The sequence below is a fragment of the Grampus griseus genome (genome assembly GCF_964374135.1).
Source record: "Grampus griseus genome assembly, chromosome: 8".
Lineage (NCBI taxonomy): Eukaryota > Metazoa > Chordata > Mammalia > Artiodactyla > Delphinidae > Grampus > Grampus griseus.
This window is the reverse complement of record NC_139002.1, coordinates 24,438,136-24,459,710: the sequence shown is the minus strand read 5'-3', so window position 1 is coordinate 24,459,710 and position 21,575 is coordinate 24,438,136. Positions and strand designations below refer to the sequence as shown.

The 21,575-nt window shown below is 37.2% G+C and overlaps 1 protein-coding gene across 1 annotated transcript; it reads right to left on the bottom strand.

Moving 5' to 3' along the window:
* Nucleotides 1-1,921: 1,921 nt before the first annotated feature.
* POGLUT3 (protein O-glucosyltransferase 3) lies at nt 1,922-21,575 on the bottom strand. The gene is made up of 8 exons (XM_082660797.1): nt 21,358-21,575; nt 15,862-16,059; nt 13,342-13,628; nt 10,710-10,926; nt 9,107-9,303; nt 7,634-7,828; nt 5,470-5,574; nt 1,922-3,870 (listed from the first exon to the last, which is right to left on the bottom strand). The coding sequence occupies exons 1-8, from the start codon at nt 21,557-21,559 to the stop codon at nt 3,745-3,747; spliced, it is 1,527 nt and encodes a 508-aa protein (XP_082516923.1). The 5' UTR covers nt 21,560-21,575; the 3' UTR covers nt 1,922-3,744.

The following is a 21,575-nucleotide window of genomic DNA, read 5'->3' as shown; positions in this document are numbered from 1 at the left end:
TCCTGGTAGAGAGTTTCGAAAACCTTAGAATTTCCTGAGTGATAGAAAGAAGTCTCTAATGAGGTATTAATGGTGGGACTCTTAGGTAGCTTCAGAATGGGACTGGTCACCAAAAAGACTAAGCACATGATTAGAGGATTGGGACTTTAGCTGTCCAAACTCCTGGGAGGGGAAGGAGGCTGGATATTGAGTTCAATCACATGGTCAGTGGTTTAGTCCACTGACCATGCCTACATAATGAGACTCCCCCCCAAACTCTGGACACCAAAGCTCAGTGTAGCTTCCTGATTAGTAGCACAATGATGAGGGTGACATGCCCTGGCCTCCCAGAGAGAGGGCATGAAAGCTTTGTGCTCCTTTCTAGACCATGCCCTATGGGTATCCTTTAAAATGAAACTGTAGTAGTTAAGTATAGCATTTTCCTGGGTTCTCTGAGTTGTTTTAGAGAATTATTGAACCTGAGAGGGGTCATGGGAACCCCTGAATTTGCAGCCAGTTGGTCAGAAGTGTGGGTAGCCTGGGGACCTCACTTTTGCCTGATGTCTGTAAAGGCAGTCTTGTGGAACAGTGAGCCCTACACCTGTGGGATCTGATGCTGAATCTGGGTGGTTAGCATCAAATTGTATTGAAGTACACCTAGTTTGGGGTGAAACAAAACAGGTAGCTCATGAAAATATTTCTTCTTTTCTAACTTTCTTTCCTCACTTCTGGCTGCATATAACTCCCTCTACATAAGCCACCCCCTACCCTCCCTGTGCACACTTCCAGGATTTGCTATTTCTTCCCATAGAATAAACAAACTCCAGTCTTCTTCTTTTCTTGTGTCTAAGAAATGTTAAGGTGTTGGTTATCACAGTAAAGTTTAGTGTGGCTTCTTCCACACAGCTCTACAGAGAGAACTTGGCTTAAAAGAGACAACTTTGATCTCAGCAAGTGGAATGGCTCCACAAGAGGCTGGTGTGGGGTAGGCAAAGCAGTGGTTGGGATAGGGTAAACTGTGGTTCTATGCATAAAAGAGGGATTTTTACAGTCTGGTTAATTTTGTCCTCAACTATTTGAAGTCAAACATGCCTTACCACCACAAGGATGATTTCTTATCCCTCCAAATAAGAAATTTATATTTCTTCTAACTTTGGCCTTATTATGTCAGGGGAGAATTTTTCCTCTCCCTGCCTGCTATGGACTGAAAGTTTGTCCCCACCCCACCCCCCCAAATTAATATGTTGAAACCCTCATCCCTAATGTGATGGTATTTGGAGATGGAGCCTTTGAGAGCTAATTAGGTCATAAGGGTGGAGTCCTCATGATGGGATTAGTGCGCTTATAAGAAGAGAGAGGGGATAGCTTGCTTCCTCTCTCTTTGCTTTCTGCCATGTGAGGATACAATGAGAATGCATCAGTCCACAAACCAGAAAGTGGGCTCTCATCAGACATCAGATCTGCTGGCACTTTGATCTTGGACTTCCAGCCTCCAGAACTGTGAGAAATAAATATTTGCTGTCAAAGCCACCCAGTCTATGGTATATTTGTTATAATGGTAGCGTGAACTGACAAAGACACTGCACTTAACAGTATTTGCACCTGAAATAACAGAAAATAATGGTGTCAAGCCCAAATATCTTTTCCTTTAATATCAATTTCTACTCACTAGGGATTTAGTGTTTGTGGTAGAAGTTTTGATCCATTTATTCATGAAGACATAATAGAATTAAAATTAGGCCAACCCAGTTACAGAAATACCAAAGCTATAGGTGATTCAATCCTCTTTCTTAAAAAACAAGTTTATCTGTTTCAAAATTTTATTTAGAAAATTTACTTTATTTAAAATGTGTAAATAATATGTCACATGATATAAAATTCTAGACATAGTAGATTTAAAAATAGCATAATGGAAAATATAAATATCCATTTTATTTTCCTATGTATATCTTTTGTGCATTTATTTTCTTTTCCTAGGTTTGTATTTTTCTTTATTTTCCAATCTGATCCATACTTACAGTAAAAACATTTTAAATATCATAGACAGGTATAAGACAAAAAGTAAAAATTCCCTTCTCTCCATTTTCCTCAGATATTGGTGAATATCCTTCTAAACTTTCAATCACATGGATATATTTTTTTACATAAATGTTTTCACATTATATGTGTTGTTCTGTAACTTGCTTTTTACACTGAACACTGTCATGGAAATCTTTCATGATTGATAGTGCATTTAGAGCTAGTTCATTACTTTTAATGGTTGTACTGTATTCCTTGATGTATAGCTATATATTTAGCTAGCTCCCTCATGATGGCTATTTAAGGTGTTTCCAACATTTTATTAATAAAAACAAAATATTGATAGCTTATTTTGACAAATGTAGTTATTATATTAACTTACATATCGTCACACCCCTCTTCTCCTTAGGATCTGGTCACTGTACAGCTTGCCCTTTATTTTATACTTGTGCACTTGTGCTTTTGAACAACTGGTGGGTATTAGTGTTTTCCATGGATACTTGGCTTTGATTACACTGTTACTAAATGTGCTTTTGCTTTTGTCTAGTTAAAAAAATTCTGTGTCCCTAGTAATGTTCAGTAAAGAATAGATATGACTATTTTAAAGTGGTTACATTGTCTTCCAGGTTAAGTAAATATTTCAATTAGGAGAGTAAATATTTTTAAATTGGAGTGTGGATATTTCTTGCTTTGGGAGTGTGTTCTTAATGAATTGAATCTCATATTGGTGGTATTACAAGGAACGTGTAATGAATTTCTGGGTCTTAAGACTTCACCCTGTCCTAAAAGGCAAAGGAAATTTCCAAAGTTTTTATCTTAGCAATACAGCACAGTGAAATAGAGGAGGGGTGCAGTAAAGAATGGATGCTTGCTTTTGTCATTAGTTTATTAGTGAATCCCAAGATACCAGGCTTCCTGCAGCTTGTTTCAGAGGTTTTTCAAGTATCCCTTTTAAAGATTAAAAAGAATTAAAGATCCCTATCTGACTACAGTTATCATTTATCTATTCAATATATAGATAATGAAGATACCGATAGGATGCTGTCATCTACTTTAATAACTGTGTTGTCCTTGATGGGTGTCCAACTCAGATAGACTGGGAATTAACTAGCTTAAGGCACTACCTCTCCTTAATTTTGTCTCAGCCCTTGGTAAAACTTAGTTAAAAAGATATGAATGAGCTTTAAAATAACCTCCCTTCATAGTCTCCAAGCTACCTTTAATAACAGAGTCATTCTCATCTTCCTTCATTATTCATATCAGACCTTCCAAGAGGAAACCTGCTATTACTGAATGCCAAAAGCAGCTTGTAGGAGGAGAAGTTATGCAGTGAGGGGGTAAAAAAAGCCCTGCAAAAATATTTTTTCTTCATCATTGGAAAGGGAAGAGGGAAAGTGAACAAGGGATAGAAACAAACCAATAAATACAATGTAAACAGTTTCATACAGAGTTATTTATATTTTGGCAATCCTCTCTATCTACTATGATCCCCAAGTTTTCTTTTCAGAGAAACTATGATGCTGATAATAGCAGTGTTTACTCAAAAGATATTAATATCCTAAGATATTTGGTAATACTTGCTCTAATATTGCTCTATCCATCCACATTATATGAAGCCACCAAGAGAAGCAGTCCCCTGCATACAGTCTTCCAGGCTGTCTTCACAGTCTTCACAGCTTAGATTCCATCTGAATGCTGCCATGAAAGATGTTGCCGGCATATACAGGAGTGTGAATATGGGCTGACTTAAAGCTCTTCTCTTAAAGGCCTTTTCCTGTGGCACTGGCAGATAGATGCACTGTCATCCGGCTGAGGAACAAGTTCCATTCCATCACGTATTTCGGGTTTGCTGGTCTGGCGCTCAGCGTATTTCTGGAATGTGTTTGAAGGCAATGGAAAGATTAGTCCAAACTTCATTCCACTGAATCCTCCCCGTTCCCCTCATGCTATTGTTTCTAGTGGCTATGTATCTTCAGACTAAAACCAAAGGTCTGGTTTATCTCAGTCCTAAAGTTACCTTTTAACTTTAGTTATTACAGGCACTAGTGCCTGTAAGGAGCCCCATCCACTATTTTAGCAAGGAGCCCCATCCACTATTTTATGTATAGGAAAGAAGCCTCTTGTAACGGGATGTCCCTACTTGAAATACAGCACCTCTCGAATTCATCCTCCATGTGTTAATGAATAATTAACTTTGCTGAATATTCAAATCAGTGAACAAAGATGATAAGCATCTCACAATAAAGTTGGTGGTTTCACACATCCTTCCCTTTAGGCCTGTAGTCACACACACTTTGTAAATGGCGACAGGCCTGTGAAATGTCTCTCCTTTTTGGCCACTGACTGAAATATTCCTATACATTGGATTTTTCAGTTCAGTGGTTCCATGTACATTTAGCTGTACATTCCTGGTCCTGGGTCAAATCCAACAAAATACTGACATGTGTACATGAACCTAATTAATATTTCAGAGGGAGAAACTCCTATCATTAAAGTTACAGCCAGACTAGCAGAGGGAAAAGAACTCATTTAAGGAAAAGGCTGCTTCTAATAAATGGAGTAATTAATCATTTTAATTTTTCTGTGAGAGGGTAGTAGCCTCAGGCATCTGAGGAAATTTATTTTTTTTCTGCCTCACAGAAAAATAAGTTTAGGTTAACAACAAAAACATAATTTCTTATTTTTCTCTTCTGGCTAAATTTTACTGAGTAAAACACAAGTTAATTATACAAAGAACCAATCCTTGAATTGTTGGAAGTACAGTAAATATCTGTACTTCAGAATTCAGCCCTAAGGTTTTAGATTATAAATAAAGCTGACCCTTAAACAATGTCGGGGTTAGGAGTACTGACCCTTGGCACAGCTGAAAATCTGTGTATAACTTATAGCTGGCCCTCCATATATGTGATTCCTCAGTATGCGTGGTTCCATATCCGTGGGTTCAACCAACCTTGGATTGTGTAGTACTGTAGTATTTACTACTAAAAAAAAATCCACATGTAAGTGGACCTGCACAGTTCAAAACCATGTTGTTCAAGGGTCAACTGTATTTTTCATTTGTTTGTTTTATACAACAAATTAAATATTTGTTTTCCATCCTGTACTGATAGCAAAAGCGTGGCTCTTAAGCAGTAAGGAGAACAAAGAGGTAGATATTTTGAGCAGAAAGAGATGTTAATGATCTCTAGTCCAACCCTCCTATTTTCCATATGAGGAAAGATTTTCTCTGAGGTTCAGAGATTTTAATCTATATTTGTAATGGCGCTAAGCATTGTTTTTCATAATACTGAATGGAGATAAAAATATGGAGGCCACAAAGGGACTTAGCACTATCTTTCTATAGGCTGGCGCCTCAGCATAGCCAGAGTTCCACAGGCTGACTGACTCTTGAACACCTCCAGGAAGCAAGCATTCAGGCCATGCATTTGGTCTGAGGACACTCAACCAAGCAGATAGATCCTCTGAACTGACCTGTAGTACTCTGTAATAGTAGCAGTAAAGCCTGTGGGGCTGTAGCAGATCTCTAGCAGTCAACTGCCCTTCTTTTGCAATCTTCTTGGCTTCTTCATCATTTTCCTGAAAAGTTTAAAAAGAAACAATGAATGAAGATTACTCCTGTGACTCACAAAGAAAGCTAATTGTGAATATGAGGTAGGACAGATGTAGGGTTGAATGTGAACAGCATGGGAGAGATGAAACATAAAAATATAACTTAAGGGTTTCCCTGGTGGCGCCATGGTTGAGAGTCCGCCTGCCGATGCAGGGGACACGGGTTCGTGCCCCGGTCCGGGAAGATCCCACATGCCGCGGAGCGGCTGGGCCCGTGAGCCATGGCCGCTGAGCCTGCGCGTTTGGAGCCTGTGCTACGCAATGGGAGAGGCCACAACATTGAGAGGCCCGCGTACGGCAAAAAAAAAAAAAAAAAAAAAAAAGTTTATATATATATATATAACTTAAGAATTAGGTTATGGAAATTGACAAAGTACTTTCCTAGAAATCTCTGCTATATAGAAATAATCATACCTGTTTGGATCCCCCCTCACCCAGTGCAACAACCCACATACAGCCCCTATCGTGACTATCTTGGTACTTTCCTAGCTACCCAGGAAGTTTAGGGCTCATCATCTGTTCCCCTAATCTAACCCTCTCTGCCTGATATTAAAATACAACTAAAATAGAATGAATTAGTTTTTATAACATCTCTTAAAAGCTCCATTTAAATATGTAGCCTGAGCCAAAAAGTTGTTGTAAAATGGTACCTATGAAAGACTGTATTATTGTTGTAATAAAAAATTCAGTTATTAGTACCCATAGGTTGTTCCTTCAGTACCAGGAATAGTCAGCATTCCTAATTATACTTTTAGAAAATAGCTAATATTCTATCATGGTGCCCACAGGAAAAGCCATTTGCAAGCAATTCTGACTCTTTATAAAGGGTCACAAAAATATTCTGCCTCAGGGGCACCCAGTTATTTCCATAGCCACATTGCTTCTCAGAAACAAAATAAAGTCTTACAGTGGAAGGGTAAATTTTATAATTTCACAATAAAACACAAGAACTTTTAAAATACTTTTCCTTTTTTAAAAAAAGAGTTCTTATTTTATGGGAAACTTGTGATTCATTAAGAACTTGTTATCCAGAGAAAACCATAATTCGAAAAGATACATTCACCACAATGTTCATTGCAGCACTATTTACAATAGCCAGGACATGGAAGCAACCTAAATGTCCATTGAGAGAGGAATGGATAAAGAAGATGTGGTACATATATGCAATGGAATATCACTCAGCCATAAAAAAGAACAAAATAATGCCATTAGCAGTGACATGGATGGACCTAGAGATTGTCATACTGAGTGAAGTAAGTCAGAGAAAGACAAATATATGATATCACTTACATGTGGAATCTAAAAAAAATGGTACAAATGAACCTATTTACCAAAGAGAAATAGAGTCACAGATATAGAAAACAAACTTATAGTTACCAAGGGGGAAAGAGTCAGGGGAGGGATAAATTGGGAGATTGGGATTGACATAAAATAGATAACTAATAAGAACATACTGTATAGCATAGGGAACTCTACTCAATACTCTGTAATGACATATATGGGAATAGAATCTAAAAAAGAGTGTATATATGTAACTGGTTTACTTTGCTGTACAGCAGAAACTAACATAACATTGTAAATCAACTATACTCCAATAAAAATTAATTAAAAAAAGAACTTGTGCCTTTTTTTCTAACTGGGGAAAACAAAAGTGTACCATAATTGCTTTAAATGTTTTCTTGTGCATAAAGCACTTTAACCCTGGTCTTTTTAATCTTTAATTTGCATTTGGTGTGTGTAATTTGCATTTGGTATGTGTGCATGACTAAGGATACTTTAGAAAAATCTATATTCTATATAACACTGGACTTCAAGTCTTCTAAAAATCCTCAAACATACTGATAGAGGGTATTCAAAATTGTCCTGATGTTGATTCTTCAGATATTTCAAGGGAACAAAAATTTCACAAAATAACATTTCTTTTGACTAAATTATGTCAAATTAAATTGTGTTATGATGGAACTCATGTAACTAATACTGGTGAATTTGTGATTGCCTAAAGAAACTAAAATGGCAGAAAGCATACCTTGGCCCATTCAACTTTCTCTAGTAGATCACTAAGATTTCTTTTAATTGGAACATAATGTTTCCAAGGCTTTAGTGCCATATAAAAATGTTCATAATATGGTGAGTCCTGCTTCAGAACCAAACTGTCACCAAGCATGAGGTATGGATATCTATAAGCAGCCACAGTCCCGTCCACATTCACTTGATACTTGTACTAAAAGATTAAAACAAACATAAACAAAAATTTTAACAGTCATTTGTTTCACTTCTGCTTCTTGTCAACACTGTAACATTAAATATAAAGAAGTTATTTCCCAACTTTAGTATTTACAAGTTTTATATTTTATTTTGTAACACACATCTTCTTTTTGTATTAAAATCATAAGTATCATTTAACAGGTCAATTTTAAGAAATACAACACATTTAAAGATAATAAATAATTTTAGGAAATAGGAATACCTATTTCAACTATGTCTATGTAATGGGAAATTCAGATTTCTGTAACCAGGTAAGAAAACTATTTCCAAAGCTCTATATTTAGCAAAGCTTAATATTGATAACAATTTACACTTTCATTTATTTCATTTGTTCCTTATACCCATGTTAGTATAAAAAAGGAAGGCATTATTGTCTCAAAGTTCGGTTTTAGAGTTCAGGAGACAGAAGCCTGGAGAAGACTAAGGACTAGTGTGATGCTGGTGACACAGTACGGACATATTTGTTGGATTAATAAACTTTGATTTACATTTAAAGTCACTTTTCATTCAATTATAATAATGTGAAGCAGATGTTATCATCTCCCTCTCTTTTTTTTTTATTAATGATAAAATTTGTTTCAGAGATATTTATAAACCTCTATTCTATGAGCCCAAATCCCATGCTCTCTTCATTATATCACACAGAGGAACAGGATATACTAACAGATTCAGTAATTACTTTTTTCTTAAATAATTGGTACCAAGGACTTTACCAGCCAGTCAGATTTTGTCACATTGTCACACCTCTACCTCCTTTGAGCCTTATACGGTGCTCTGAAGGAGCTAGGCAGGCTCACACATGTTAGAGGCGAGAAGTGCTAAGAGATGAAAGCCCCACAGTTCGTGGCAGAGGCAGGACCGGAGGCAGGACTTGAACCCTATTTTACTAGCATAGAATTCATACTCTTTTTATTTACAAGATCATTTTATGTAAAAGACATTTATATTCCCAGTTTATTAAAGAAGAGAAAAACAGGGAAATATACCAAAACTCTAGGTTAATCCTTGTACTGTATTTTGAGTATTAAATACAGTTCTGAGCTATTTGTTAGACAAAGTTAACAACTACAACAAACAAAAAAGAAACTGCATGAGTTTCATAATTCCCTATGCCTGATAAGAAAGTGTGTGTTGGGTCACAAGATGGGAGAAATCTGCCCAACCCCAGCTATTTGGTTGACTTTTAATACAAGTTTATCACTTCATATGTATCCAGGAAGACTTAATTGCATACCTTAAAGAAGTCAAAGAAACCTATCAATTTAGCTTTTCCAAGCTCCTTTTCTTTTTCTTGGAAGAAGAAATATCCTGTAATTCCTGCATCTAGTAGCTGTGGATTATCTTTGGACAGCTGCACCAACTGGAGCCTCTCCTCTCGGCTATCTCTACCTCTAAAGAAAGCTTTCTCTGTTTTATTGATCCAGGAAGGTCCTAGAGGTTTGAGACCATAAAAAAATACAATTATGAATTTGACATTTTTATATTATGGTAAGTATAATCATCTTTAATCTACCTTTGTCATTTAAGATGCTAAAGCTCTTTTATCATCAACACATCTAAAGTAAATGTTACTTTTGAAAAATATGCTCTAATTTTATCCTTTAGTGTACTAGTGAGAGGTCACTCAAAAAGTGGAGTTTCTATTGCATGACATTAGGAATTATCCAAAATAATGCTGGATCAAGTTCAAAGCAAAAAGAGATTCCGTGACTTGGCTCACTCATCAAGGCATTAGTTTCTTCCAACTTTTGTGCTTCACAAAAAAAAAAAAAAGCGCTAGGCTTTTATTCTTAGAGTGACTAGAACAAAGTAGAGAATTAAGTAACATCCACACATCTTTAATTCTTAGGTTGCTCAGAATTTTGAGCATATCACTTTTGAATACAGTGCAGAATTTTTCTAATATGTTGTTAAATGCAAATAAGTTTTGCATAACTTAACTATGTATATATATTTATATCCTCTCTTTCCTGGGAGGGAAATAATCTGGAAGACTTAATTTAGCTCTCTTTCTATTATTCTAAAAAGAAGTCATTAGTTAACACCTGTCAGTGTTCTAAGGGATAAATCATAAAACATAGAAACTGTAGGGGGTCAACCTCTTTACTATTTTAGCATACTTTTCAGGAATTTACTGTTATCAAATAAAAAGTAGGTCAGTTTTCATTTCCCATTACCTTTAGAGAGTTTACAAGGAGTCTCTAGACTTGTCTACTAAATAAGTCCACTAAACTGCTCTAAACAGAAATAGAGACTTATTAAGACAAGGCAGGGATTTTTTCAACTCAGGGAGTTCGGTTTAATAAAAAGGTGTGTAGTACCATAAACCTAAGGTCATCAAATAGGAGGAAAGGAATTCAGATTGTAAAGGATCAAGAGAGGCAGAAAGAGGGAAGAGGAGAATTTCTTATGGTGCTGGAGGTTGTAATATCCAAATTATACTGTTATCACAATTCTCTTACATATGAATATAATTTTATATTTTTCAGAATTCTCTCTCATTTCATCCAGCAATATAAAGGCACTGGAGTCAGAATTAAGTTAAGTGATAGTTTTACCAAATATGTATTTTCAAATGGTATTTACAAGTGACCAACTCAAAGGAGACTCAGTTACACTAGGTTCTGGACATTACTAGCCTAATCCACATATCTTTAATTTCTGGATTAGAAGAATCCTAAACAAAAACCACTTTAGAGTTTAGAGTGCTGTTTTTCTTTTTTCCTGGCTAGAAAATAAGAACAATGGTTATTTAAATATATTCACATACTCTCTCTGATTGAACATTCCTTTCACCTTTCTTACTTCTAAGCTTTTTCTTAGAGAATGACTTTTACCTGTATTTCCTTGAATAGAGAGAAGATCATTTGTAACACCCCTCATAGCTTCAAGTGTGGAGTGGGTGATGTCATATGTTGGAAGGATAACATCTCGTGAATCCAGAGAGCCACACCATGAAATGATAGGTAAAGGGCCAGGGGTTTCATTGACTTTTCGATGCTCCAAAGGCCAATCTCCAAGATTAACATAAAATTCTAAATCTGGGAGAAGGACCTAAATAAACAAAAGAATGCTTATCAGTGCTGGGAAGACCTCAGTCTTTGGTACTAAATGCTTCAGTTCTTTGGCTTTTAAAATATTTCTGATAAAACTGAAATTTGAAAATAGTAGAAGAGAGAAGGATGCCTCTCAGTCATCAGTAGTATCAGAAAATCAAGGGTGAGGATTGTACATGACAATTCACTTGAGCAGGAGTTAGCTACCTCTGTTCAGAGGTGACATTTAAAACTGTTGTGTATTATAGATATGGAAACTGTGTAGAAAGGTGTGAATGAGTGGCTTCAAGCACCTTTTCTGCCAGCTGCTTAAGTGAGAATCTACAAAGTTAGACCCAAGCCCTTGTTTTCCTTCACTATCAAGCCTTTTTATAACATCTATGTTTGTTTCTGGAATCTGCTATCCATTTCTATCTCCATGGTCAATGCCTTAGTTTAGGCCTTTATCATCTCTTACCTAGATTGTTGCAATAGTTGTCCCTTACTAGATGTTGTGATTCTAGCCTCTCCCCACTCTAATCTGCTCTCCACATTACTGTCCAAATTTCTAAAACACAAATTAATGTTACTATCAAGCTTAACAGAAATTTAAGCCTATAGGACAAGGTCTAAACTCTCTGGCTGGAATTCAGGCCCCACTCTCTTACTCCAGCTTAGCTCTGAATCCATCTTCCATCTGCCCGTATACCAGAAAACTTTAGTTACTCTCTGAAAATGCCACCCACTTTAATACGTAATTCTCTTCACCTAGAATGCCCTTCTCCTACTTATCCACTTGGCAGTCTCCTGTCTCATCCTTCACACTCAGAGCTAATGTTACCTCTTCTATGACTCGCCTTCCTCAGACATTTTAACCCTGGGTACCTACTTTTCTTATGGGCCTATCGTGTTGTGGTACAATTACTTGTTTGTATTTATATCCCATCCTCACTTCTGAATAACAAAAACAAGTTCCACTAGAGTGAGCTGTTCAAAGACCAGAGGTGAGTCTCACTTATCGTAAGTCTCCTTTCAGTCACTGGGCAAAGAACCTGGAACAAAAGGGAAGGGCAAAGGGATATGACTATTCACCTTAGTGCTTCCCTGTTATCATTTAGTAGCTCATTAGTAAGCTCCACATCAGAAGTTCTCACTGTAGAGCAGGATTTCTCAATCTTGGCACTATTGATATTTTGGTGTGGATAATTCTTTCCTGTGGGGGCTGTCCTGTGCATTGTAGAATGATTAGCAGAATCCCTGGCCTCTACCCACCAGATGCTAGTAGCAACTCCCCAGTTGCGATAACCAAAAATGCCCCTAGGCATTGCCAAATTCCTCTAAGGGGCAAAATCATTCCTAGTTAAAAACCACATGAGTACAAGATACAGAAATACAGGGCAGAGTGGATTGATGGTAGCCCAGGAAGAAAGAACCGCCTTTAGGATCAGATGCCCATAATATGCTCATACGGTGGGCTGATGGGGAGATAGGAGGCAACTGCTATTTAAAATAAGAATTGATTGCAGCCCTACATTCCATGTGCTTGGGAAATTGTATAACTCACATCAGGAAAGCTGGCTTTTGATTTAGAAAACTACCTTGATGGTCTTTCTGGGTGAAAAAGGTAAAAAATGCCCATCCTCATCTTTTACTCTGCATAATCAGGAACAAGAAAGAACAAAAGGCGGTTTGAATTGCTCTGCTTAAGAGGAATTTATAGGAATTTGGCAAATGTGGAAAGAGGGGCTGAATAGAGGGATTGGGGGAGGAGTTGCGGGGGATGTGGAGAAGTCTTTTGAAAGACAGAAGCCCCAGTCATATTTAGTAAGAAGCCAAGACTTGAAAATCAAGGACAGCCAGTGAGAAATTCCCAGAGGCAAGGATGACTGAGAGTCTGATTAACACAGGGATGTCTATTTTTAAATGTTAGGATTTTTGTTTTGTTTTGCTTACTCTGCATTGGCACAAAATAACCTCTCTCAGTTACCCCAACATTCAATGAAGTGTGCAATGCACTTAGGATAAAACAAGGAAAATGTATGCACTTAGGATAAAACAAGGAAAATGTGTCCTCAGTTCAACTTATTCTGAGGTGACAAGAAGAAAGTGAAATCTGAATGGAAGGAGTATTCAGCAGGATTGGGGAACTTGAAGAAGTCACCTTGCAGCTGTAAATGTCTGGGAGTTCACAGAAACCTTGGGAGAGCACTATATGGCCTACTTACCTGGGATGGGGGCTCAAGCCATTTAACTTAAATATTAAAGGAAAGAGATATCCATAAAGGTGAAGAACTTATGAGTACTCAGGTGGCAAACAGATGCACATTTTCAAGCCTGGAATCCATTTCCATTCTTTACCATTATTATTCTAAGAATTAAAGGTTACAAATAAATAATTAAACTATTTTTAGAATCAGTGAATTCATTCTCATACCTTTCTTGCCAGTGACAGCAAAATCTCATCTGAGAACATTTTGAAGTCTGTGTATTTCCCTAAAGATCTCCGGTAGATTAGGTTACTGAGAATCGTGTAATGAACAATAGCACCCCTCTCATCCCCAAACCTTTTTGGAACTTCGTTTAGCATCTGCTGGAGATTGATGCTGGGAAAAGAAGAAAAATCTTTTGCAATCTGTGGCTCCTTGGCTGGACAAGACAGAGTTTTCTGCCAGGCCTGAGGATCCTCTTCTGGACACTCACAGTACTCATGGTACACTGGTCCTAAGGAAAGCAAAACACATACAATGCCAAGTTTCATTAACATGCACTGCCACACAGGAAGTTGTTTCTGCCCCTGCTGTGAGCATGGGATGACTTCTTGGTAAATTCTAAGATTATCCAGACAGGGATAATCTGCCCTAAACAAATCAGTGGTAAAAGTAGTAATGTCAGAGTCTTGTGCTCTCACCTTCTATCCCCCTTTCATCCCACCCTAGATAAACTAGTATAGCATATGCTCTCTCCCAATATAACCTACTCTCAGTCAATTTATTGAAAAATTTATTTCTAATGAGTTATAAATGGCTGATGAGCATAAAACAACTTACCTTTTAACAAGGAAAAAGAGAATGTATTACTTTTCAGGCATGATAATGTAGTAGGGGTGGTGATTTTTTAAGACAAGATGAGGTCTCTTCCTCTGAGTCCCTAAAACTACCTCCATCAGCACATCTCAAAGAGGAAATATGAAACCTAAGGGCATCTTGCAGTGTAATTTTAAAGTGGCCAGACATAAGTATAAAACTATTCTGAAGACTCATTTAAAAAAGAATTTATGCAGAATTTATATATTATTTCAAAATATATCCATATTTATTTTAATATAAAAATAATTTTTTAAAGTTATTCAATTTTCATGAGAATTTCTACTTCAGACAAGTAATAGGGACCAATTTACCCTCCTACCTGAAACTACCAAAAAACAGATAAAATATATGAAATAACATTTTTTTTAAGACATTGGACATCAGGCAATGGACAATGAGTTTGAGAGATGAGAAACAAATGAGGTAAACCCTACAGTTCCTAAAGCTTACTGCCTAAGGGAGTTTCTAGGTTGTGGAACGAGGAGGAATCCAGGTAGACCCCAGCAGTCTCACTGAGCTGAGGAGACAAGAGCTGAAAGTCCAGTGAGATCAAGGCAGCTAAAAGTTGTAGGACATACTCACTGCACAGAGAGGACTCCAGAGATCTGTACAGGTTCCCTTCAAATATTTAAGGCATACTGACCAATATATATGTTTGAGGAAACTATCCAAGGCAGAGAAAGGACCATCCATAAGGATTAGAGGCAACAATACCCATTGTTCATACAGGGCTGGGAATAGTGCCTATTCATACAAGCCAGACTGGAAAGCATTCTAATTCACAGAGGTTGGATAGAGTATGCAGAGATGTATTGCCTGAGTAGTAAGGAATAATTAGCCCTAGACTAAACATGGCTCTAGGCATGCCTAATAAATTGTAAAAGAAAATTTGAAGCATCAAACTAATTCCAAATAACTTAACTGCATCCTAGAGAAAAGCTCAAGAAGATGAGAAAGCATCAAGCAATGAAGAATACACTGGATGGAATTAATGACAAATTGGGCGTTATAGAAGAAAAGATTAGTGAACTTAAAGATATAACAATAGAAACTATACAAAACGAAATGGAGAAAAAACATATTTTTAAATGAAAAGAGCATAATTGAATCATGGGATAATTTCAAGTTTAATGTATGGGTAATTAGAATTCTTGGAGGGGAGCTGGGGTAGAACAGAAAAAATATTTGAAGAAATAATGGCCAAATTTTTTCTGGATTTAATGAAAGCTATAAACCCAAAGATCCACAAACCCTAAGCACAAGAAACATGAAGAAACCTACACCAAAGCACATAATAATCAAATTGCTCAAAAAAAACTGATAAAGAGAAAACCTTTAGCAGAGGATCAAAGATATAGATGATGGAAGATTTATCATGGGAAATAATGCAATTGAGAAGACAGTGGAACAGTATATTTCAAGTACTAAAAGAAAAAAAAAACTGTCAACCTATAATTTTTGAAAGACATCTGTCTTTCAAAAATAAAGGCAAAATAAAGACTTTTTCAGATATCCAAAAGCTAGAAGAACTAATCATCAGCGTTCTCACATTAAAAGAAAAGCTAATGGGAATCCTTCAGGTAGAAGGCAAATGGTACTAGATGAAAATATGTATGTATGCAAAAGAATGAAGAGTACTAAAAATGGTAACTACCCCGGTAAACACACAAGATTTTTTTGCTTGTCATTTAAATTGCTTTAAATTACTTAGTTTTTCTCTCCCTTAAAATATCTAGTTAAATTGAGCTCCAGAAGATACATATATAATGTTTACCCTGTTGCACATACTTTAAGGTCATCATAACGCATTCTGAAAGCCATGGAGTCTACTCATAAGGCTGGCTCTGGTTTATGTAATAATTACTTACCTTTCAAAATATAAGGAGACTGAGCGACATGTTCATCACCATAAAGGACCTCTATCTTCAGCCCTTCACTGACAGTTTCATACATCCTATATCGCATCAAAAATGTCCCATCATTCCTGTCCAAAGGTTTAGGGATGTGAATCCGAACTAACTCTTTAGGTGAGAGAGATTTGATTACTACTTTGAATAGTGTTTGGCCTGAAAGAAAAAAAATATATAAGTAATTCTACTATTTCATGATTATTTTGCTTTACTAATTATTGGGTAAGTGTCTTTATGCAGAAGTTATTTTTTCAGTACTATCAATGGTAAACAAAATTATTTTAGTTTGGAAGATCCTTGAGGCCAGGAACTACGTTTGATTTATGTCTCAAAACAAAGGATCTGATTCAACATTTGATTCCTTAGTCATTCAATAAGATTGATTGAGTGAACAAAATCATTGAATAAAATAATTCTTAAAAAAACAAGGAAGAGATTAATTTTTTGCCTATTTGATCTTTTCTCCTTTGTGTAGGTTTAAAAGCCCAGGTAGTTAAAAATCCATAAACTTTTAGGATGACATAGCTCTAAGGCAATCTAACTTACTCCTTATAAAGTATGCACAAGCTTTCTTTGTAAACCATTTTAATACCTAATAAACCTCAATTCTGAAGAAATTTCCTTTTTATTAACCCAAATTTCAAGCTATACTTCCAAGCCCATTTCCTTAAGTAGAGAGAGATTATAGCTAGTTACTAGACTCTGCACAAATGCAACACACTCATACGTACACACAAACTCACATACCTTTGTAAATACTAGAGTTTACTTCTCTAAATTTGTTTCCTCAAGTTGAAATGAAACAGTTATACTAGGATGATCTACTAGGATGATCTAACAACCTTTTCAAACCCAGAGTTCTGTGGGTTTTCTTTTCCAGGATAGACAATACCTACTTAGCAAACGTTCCCTTCTCTTTTTGCAGTATATTAGCTGACTTTTCAGGCTTTGAAACAATATTGTTGCAGGAATAAATGTTGGGACTTCTTTCTTCAGAGAGTACAGTGGACATACCTGCACTCAGTACAGATCTGATCCTCAGGAGCTTTAAGAATAAAGATCAGTTAATGTCTTAACCACAGTTAATCACCTATCAAAGGAATTGTTAAAAAAAAAGTGGTGAATCCTCTGAAATACACAGTCCTGGTACACAATAATTTGTGATCAAACAGTCTTTCATCTCACACTATCATATTTCATAATATTCAAATATTAAGCATATTTTTTGTTTTTTTAAATTAATTTTTATCGGAATATAGTTGCTTTATTTTTTAATTTTATTGTATTAAGCATATTTAACATATATTTTTGAAATTACTAAAGAAAAAAGTTTGTTCCTCCTATTCTTAGTTTCTAAATCTAGTGAGTGATGTTTCTACTTTTTTTGATCTTCAAGGGTATCATTTTTTCTTGTGGGTCAGAAAAAAATGTTTCTCAGTCTCTTCAATTTAGTAATAGTAATGTAGTATCTGACATATTGCTACTACATAATTAAGTACCAAACACATGCATTTTAGGATTCTTGAAAGAAGTGTGATAAAATTATGAAAGACATCTGCTAAAAAAAATGAACTATAACAGATAAATGTAAGGGATTTATTTAAAAAAGAGTAATAACTTAATGTGAAATTATTATAAATGTTGGCCAATTACCTGAAATGCTTAATGAAACATGTAAGTTATTGCTTTACGTTATTTCCCACTTAAGTTTCAGAAAGGCAATGTGGTATGGTAGACTGAAAATCAGGAAGGCAGAGCCTGGAGACTAAAAAGCCACCATTCTCTCCCCAGACTGGAAACAGGACAGAAAAGTCTTCTTATCTCCTATCAAATAGTGCTATTCTCCATAAGTTTATGATTTTTAAATAAACAAAACAGATATAAGACAAGCATATTAATGACTATGTGATATTTTGGAAGGAGCTGGATTTACAAAAGAAAACTATCTCCAAAACACTTCATTATTTTTAAATTGATCACACTAAAATAGAAATAAGCAATTCCAACATCATAAAAGAGAAAATGAGAAGAATGCCATTTCAAATTGCTTCAGATAGAAGGTACGTGAATTCTCATTTGCCCTGGAGGCTAATATAATGGAACAGAATCAAGCTCAGCTTGAGCTTTTCTATTCCACAGATCCACACTTGTTTAGGAAAGATAGCTAATTGAATGAGAATGCAGTGACTAAAGGAGACAAAAGGAGGTTGGCAGTATCAAAGCCTTACATCATTAGAATCAGAAATTTTGCAGACTTTTGATATGGAAAGAACACATTTTTAAAAAATTCACTTACTTAGCCAGGGGGACTGGGCCAGTCCCTGAGCTTGAAATTTTCATATGCATTTTCTTATTTATTTCCTCCAAGAACTTGTGAGGAAGGTATTTGCCACCCCATTTTACAGATCAGGAAGCCAAGGCTCCCTTGAAGAATTTAAGTATATACCTTGCCCAAGGTCTCATACCTATGAGTAGCAGAGCCAAAATTTGCACACAGCTTGAATCTTTCTTCTTTCAAAGCCCATTCTGAATCCAACTTGTCACATTGTGTAATGTTAACATACAGGTTCCCAAAATTCATAGTTGGAGAAATAACCTCTGACATTCCTGGTACAATGGAGTCAGCACCTCCCTTGTTGTTTAGGAATTTTATTAAGGCTCTCTACAGCTGCAACAAAAGTGTTGACTCCATCTGGCCAAGGGAACAGAGTCCCTGAAGGCCAACTTGTTACACCTTGAGGCTAAATGGAAATCCTCCCAAATGTCTGGCTGCCTGCTTACCATGCATACTCTATAGGATCTTAGTGAAAACTGGTTCACAGTGATCATATTACCAGTGATTTGATAAAAGGGAAAGACCATTGAACTAGATATTGAAAGGGTTGGGTATCTGGTTTTGACTCTGATCCTTATCCACTGTAGGACCACAGGAAAGACATTTATTTTCACTAACCTGGTTTCTTATAGAAAAAGTGAAGAGAATAGTATCTACCCTTCCTACCTCACAGGATGCTTAAGGAGAGCAAATTAAACACGGCACAGTTCAAAACACTGAAGTGCTACACAACTAGGAGGTAAGATAAGTTTATGAAGATATCATTACTGATGAAGGTAGAGGATGACTGAGGAGAAAATGAGTACTTGTATCCTGCCATCCTGACATACTCCAACCACACTCTCTCCACCCCTTCTTTCTTTTCTTCTACAATAGTTACTGAGCAACTTTGCCGGGTATTATGTTAGATGCTGGGAATATAACAGTGGCAACAGGTTCTGCCTACATTCATAATAGAAGGAAATAATCTAAGTCAGACATTAGTGAAAATAAAGATATAAATTGGTTTTTTTCCTCATTCAAGGTCACAAGGGATTCAGTAGGATAGTCAAATAGTTAGCATAGAAACCCCATTAGGGAATTGTAGATAGAGAGGGAAATTTAGGGGGCTTTGGGAGACCACAGTAAGATTAATGATCACTCAAGAAAGTAATGGGAAAATCCTGAAACAATGTGGGCTTGCTTGACTCATAAAGCAGAACAAGTTGCTTAGCATCAAAGCCAGATTGGCTTGCTTAACAACAAAATCAAGCTAACTTGATTAGCTACAAAATCATGCAACAGAAGCACGAGACATGCCCCAAAACAATAAAACAATAGTAGCATGAGACCTACATCCTGTCCAGTGAGCTCAGTAAGTTAATGACCCCCAAAACATACTTTTTGCCTGATGCCCTAAAAACAATAAAACAATAGTGGAGAATAAGGCCTACAACCTGCCTAGTGGTGTCATCAAGTTAATGACCCCCAGCACATGCTCTGTGCACACACAAAAAAACAATCATTTATGGAAATGTGACATCTACCCAAGAGAGACAAAGAAGGTCTTCTCCCCGTCCCCTGTCTTCCTTTGATTATAAAACTGTAACCCATTAAGCACTCAGGGGAGAGCAACTTGCCTGCCCACTTGTAAGCCTCACAAGTGTTCTATTCTAATTAATCACTTCTTATCTATCACTTTGCCTTTGCTGAATTCTTTCTGTGTTGAGACATAAAGGACCAGCCTCCTTGGAGCCCCCTGAAACGACACCTATCAGTTTCAAAAGGGCATGGACATTTTTCATAAATGATATATTTTTTAAAAATTACATTTTCTAACTGTTGAAACTCATTTTTGCACATTAGATTTGTAAATGTTTAAGACTCTTCATATGTTGGGAAAATTACTTTCCAGAACCATTTGACCAATTGTGCTCCCACCAGCGGAGGATGTAGGTCATTGTCTGAGAGTATCTCATTAGCAGCTTTGAGTATTACCACTTAAAATTTTTTTGCCATTATTTTTAGATTAAAAAAATGGAATTTTATTTGAATTTATAGTTCTTTCATTAAAAGTAAGATTAACAGTATTTCCTTTTGGATCATGTAACTTTCCTTTTTCATGTATAAATTAATTTTTTCCTTAGTTTTCCATCTTCTTTCTAAAGTCCTCCCCCATTTATAACATTATAAAATTAATTTTAGAAAACAAAGAAAACTATAAAGAAGAAAATACACCTCATGGTGAAAGACTGAATCTGGGTTTAAGAATCTTTTTTTCTGATCCTTAGGGCCAAGGAGAGTCTTTCTAAAACTGAAAAAAAAAAGTACTCAGTTTTCCACCGGCAGCGGAAGGGGCACTGGGTATTCTGATTGTCTCTTTGTTGATAAAACAGGGTGCCAGTTAGCAAGACATAATTTAGACATAAATTATCAAATCCTGACTGGCAACAACTTGAAACTAGCGGGACAAGTTGTAAGACGTTGCAAAGGTAAGATATTAAAGAGAACGTGGGAGGATGATTGGGCATAAGGGATTCAGGACGATATCCACCCTCGGTAGAGGTAAAACCTAATGCGTTCTGAGTTTCGCTAATTCCTGCAATCTGCTTTCAAGAACTCAAAACTCTAAGAAAATAACCTAGTCTGCAAAACTGCCTCCTTTCTGCCTACTGCTCTGATATTTCCTTTGTGTAGGAGGGAGCTGTTTCAAACCCATTAGGCCTAAGCAGTGTAACCCCATCCGATTCTTGGGCCTGATGACTCAACACGTGAAGGCACTCCCTGCAAGCTGTGACAGATCAGACAACTAGTCAGGGGTGGAAAGACCATCTCCAACTTGAGACTCACACTGCATTCATTAACACCCTGGGCGCCATCCATTCGGAATGTCAGTCCTTGCACGTTAACTAAGGAAGGGCCCTCGGAGTTCATTTATTCATTCAGCAGACTCTTGTTGCAACTGCCTCCCGCCTTCGGGTCCAGGGAACGGGGAGAGAAGAGGAAGTGACCGGACTCGGGGGAAGGACGCCACGCAGGTGGCGGGCGGATTCCCGAGAGGCGCGGTCGCGGCGGGGACGCGCGGCGGGGACGGAGGGGAGCGGGCAGCTGAGCGAGGGAGGCCCGCGGCCGAACGCTACCTGGGGGCGAGCGAGTGAGGTTTTGGCCCTCCGAGTTGACGGCCTGCAGGTAGAAATAGCGGACGGGCAAAACGACGCCCGCCCGCAGCCCGGGCCCCCACACCAGGCTCTGCGGCGCGCTGACCGGAGCCTCGGGGGCCCCCGCGGCCACGAGCAGGGCGAGCTGCAGCGGTAGCAGCGGAACCAGCGGGAGGCGGCGCATGGTCTCCAGGCCGCTG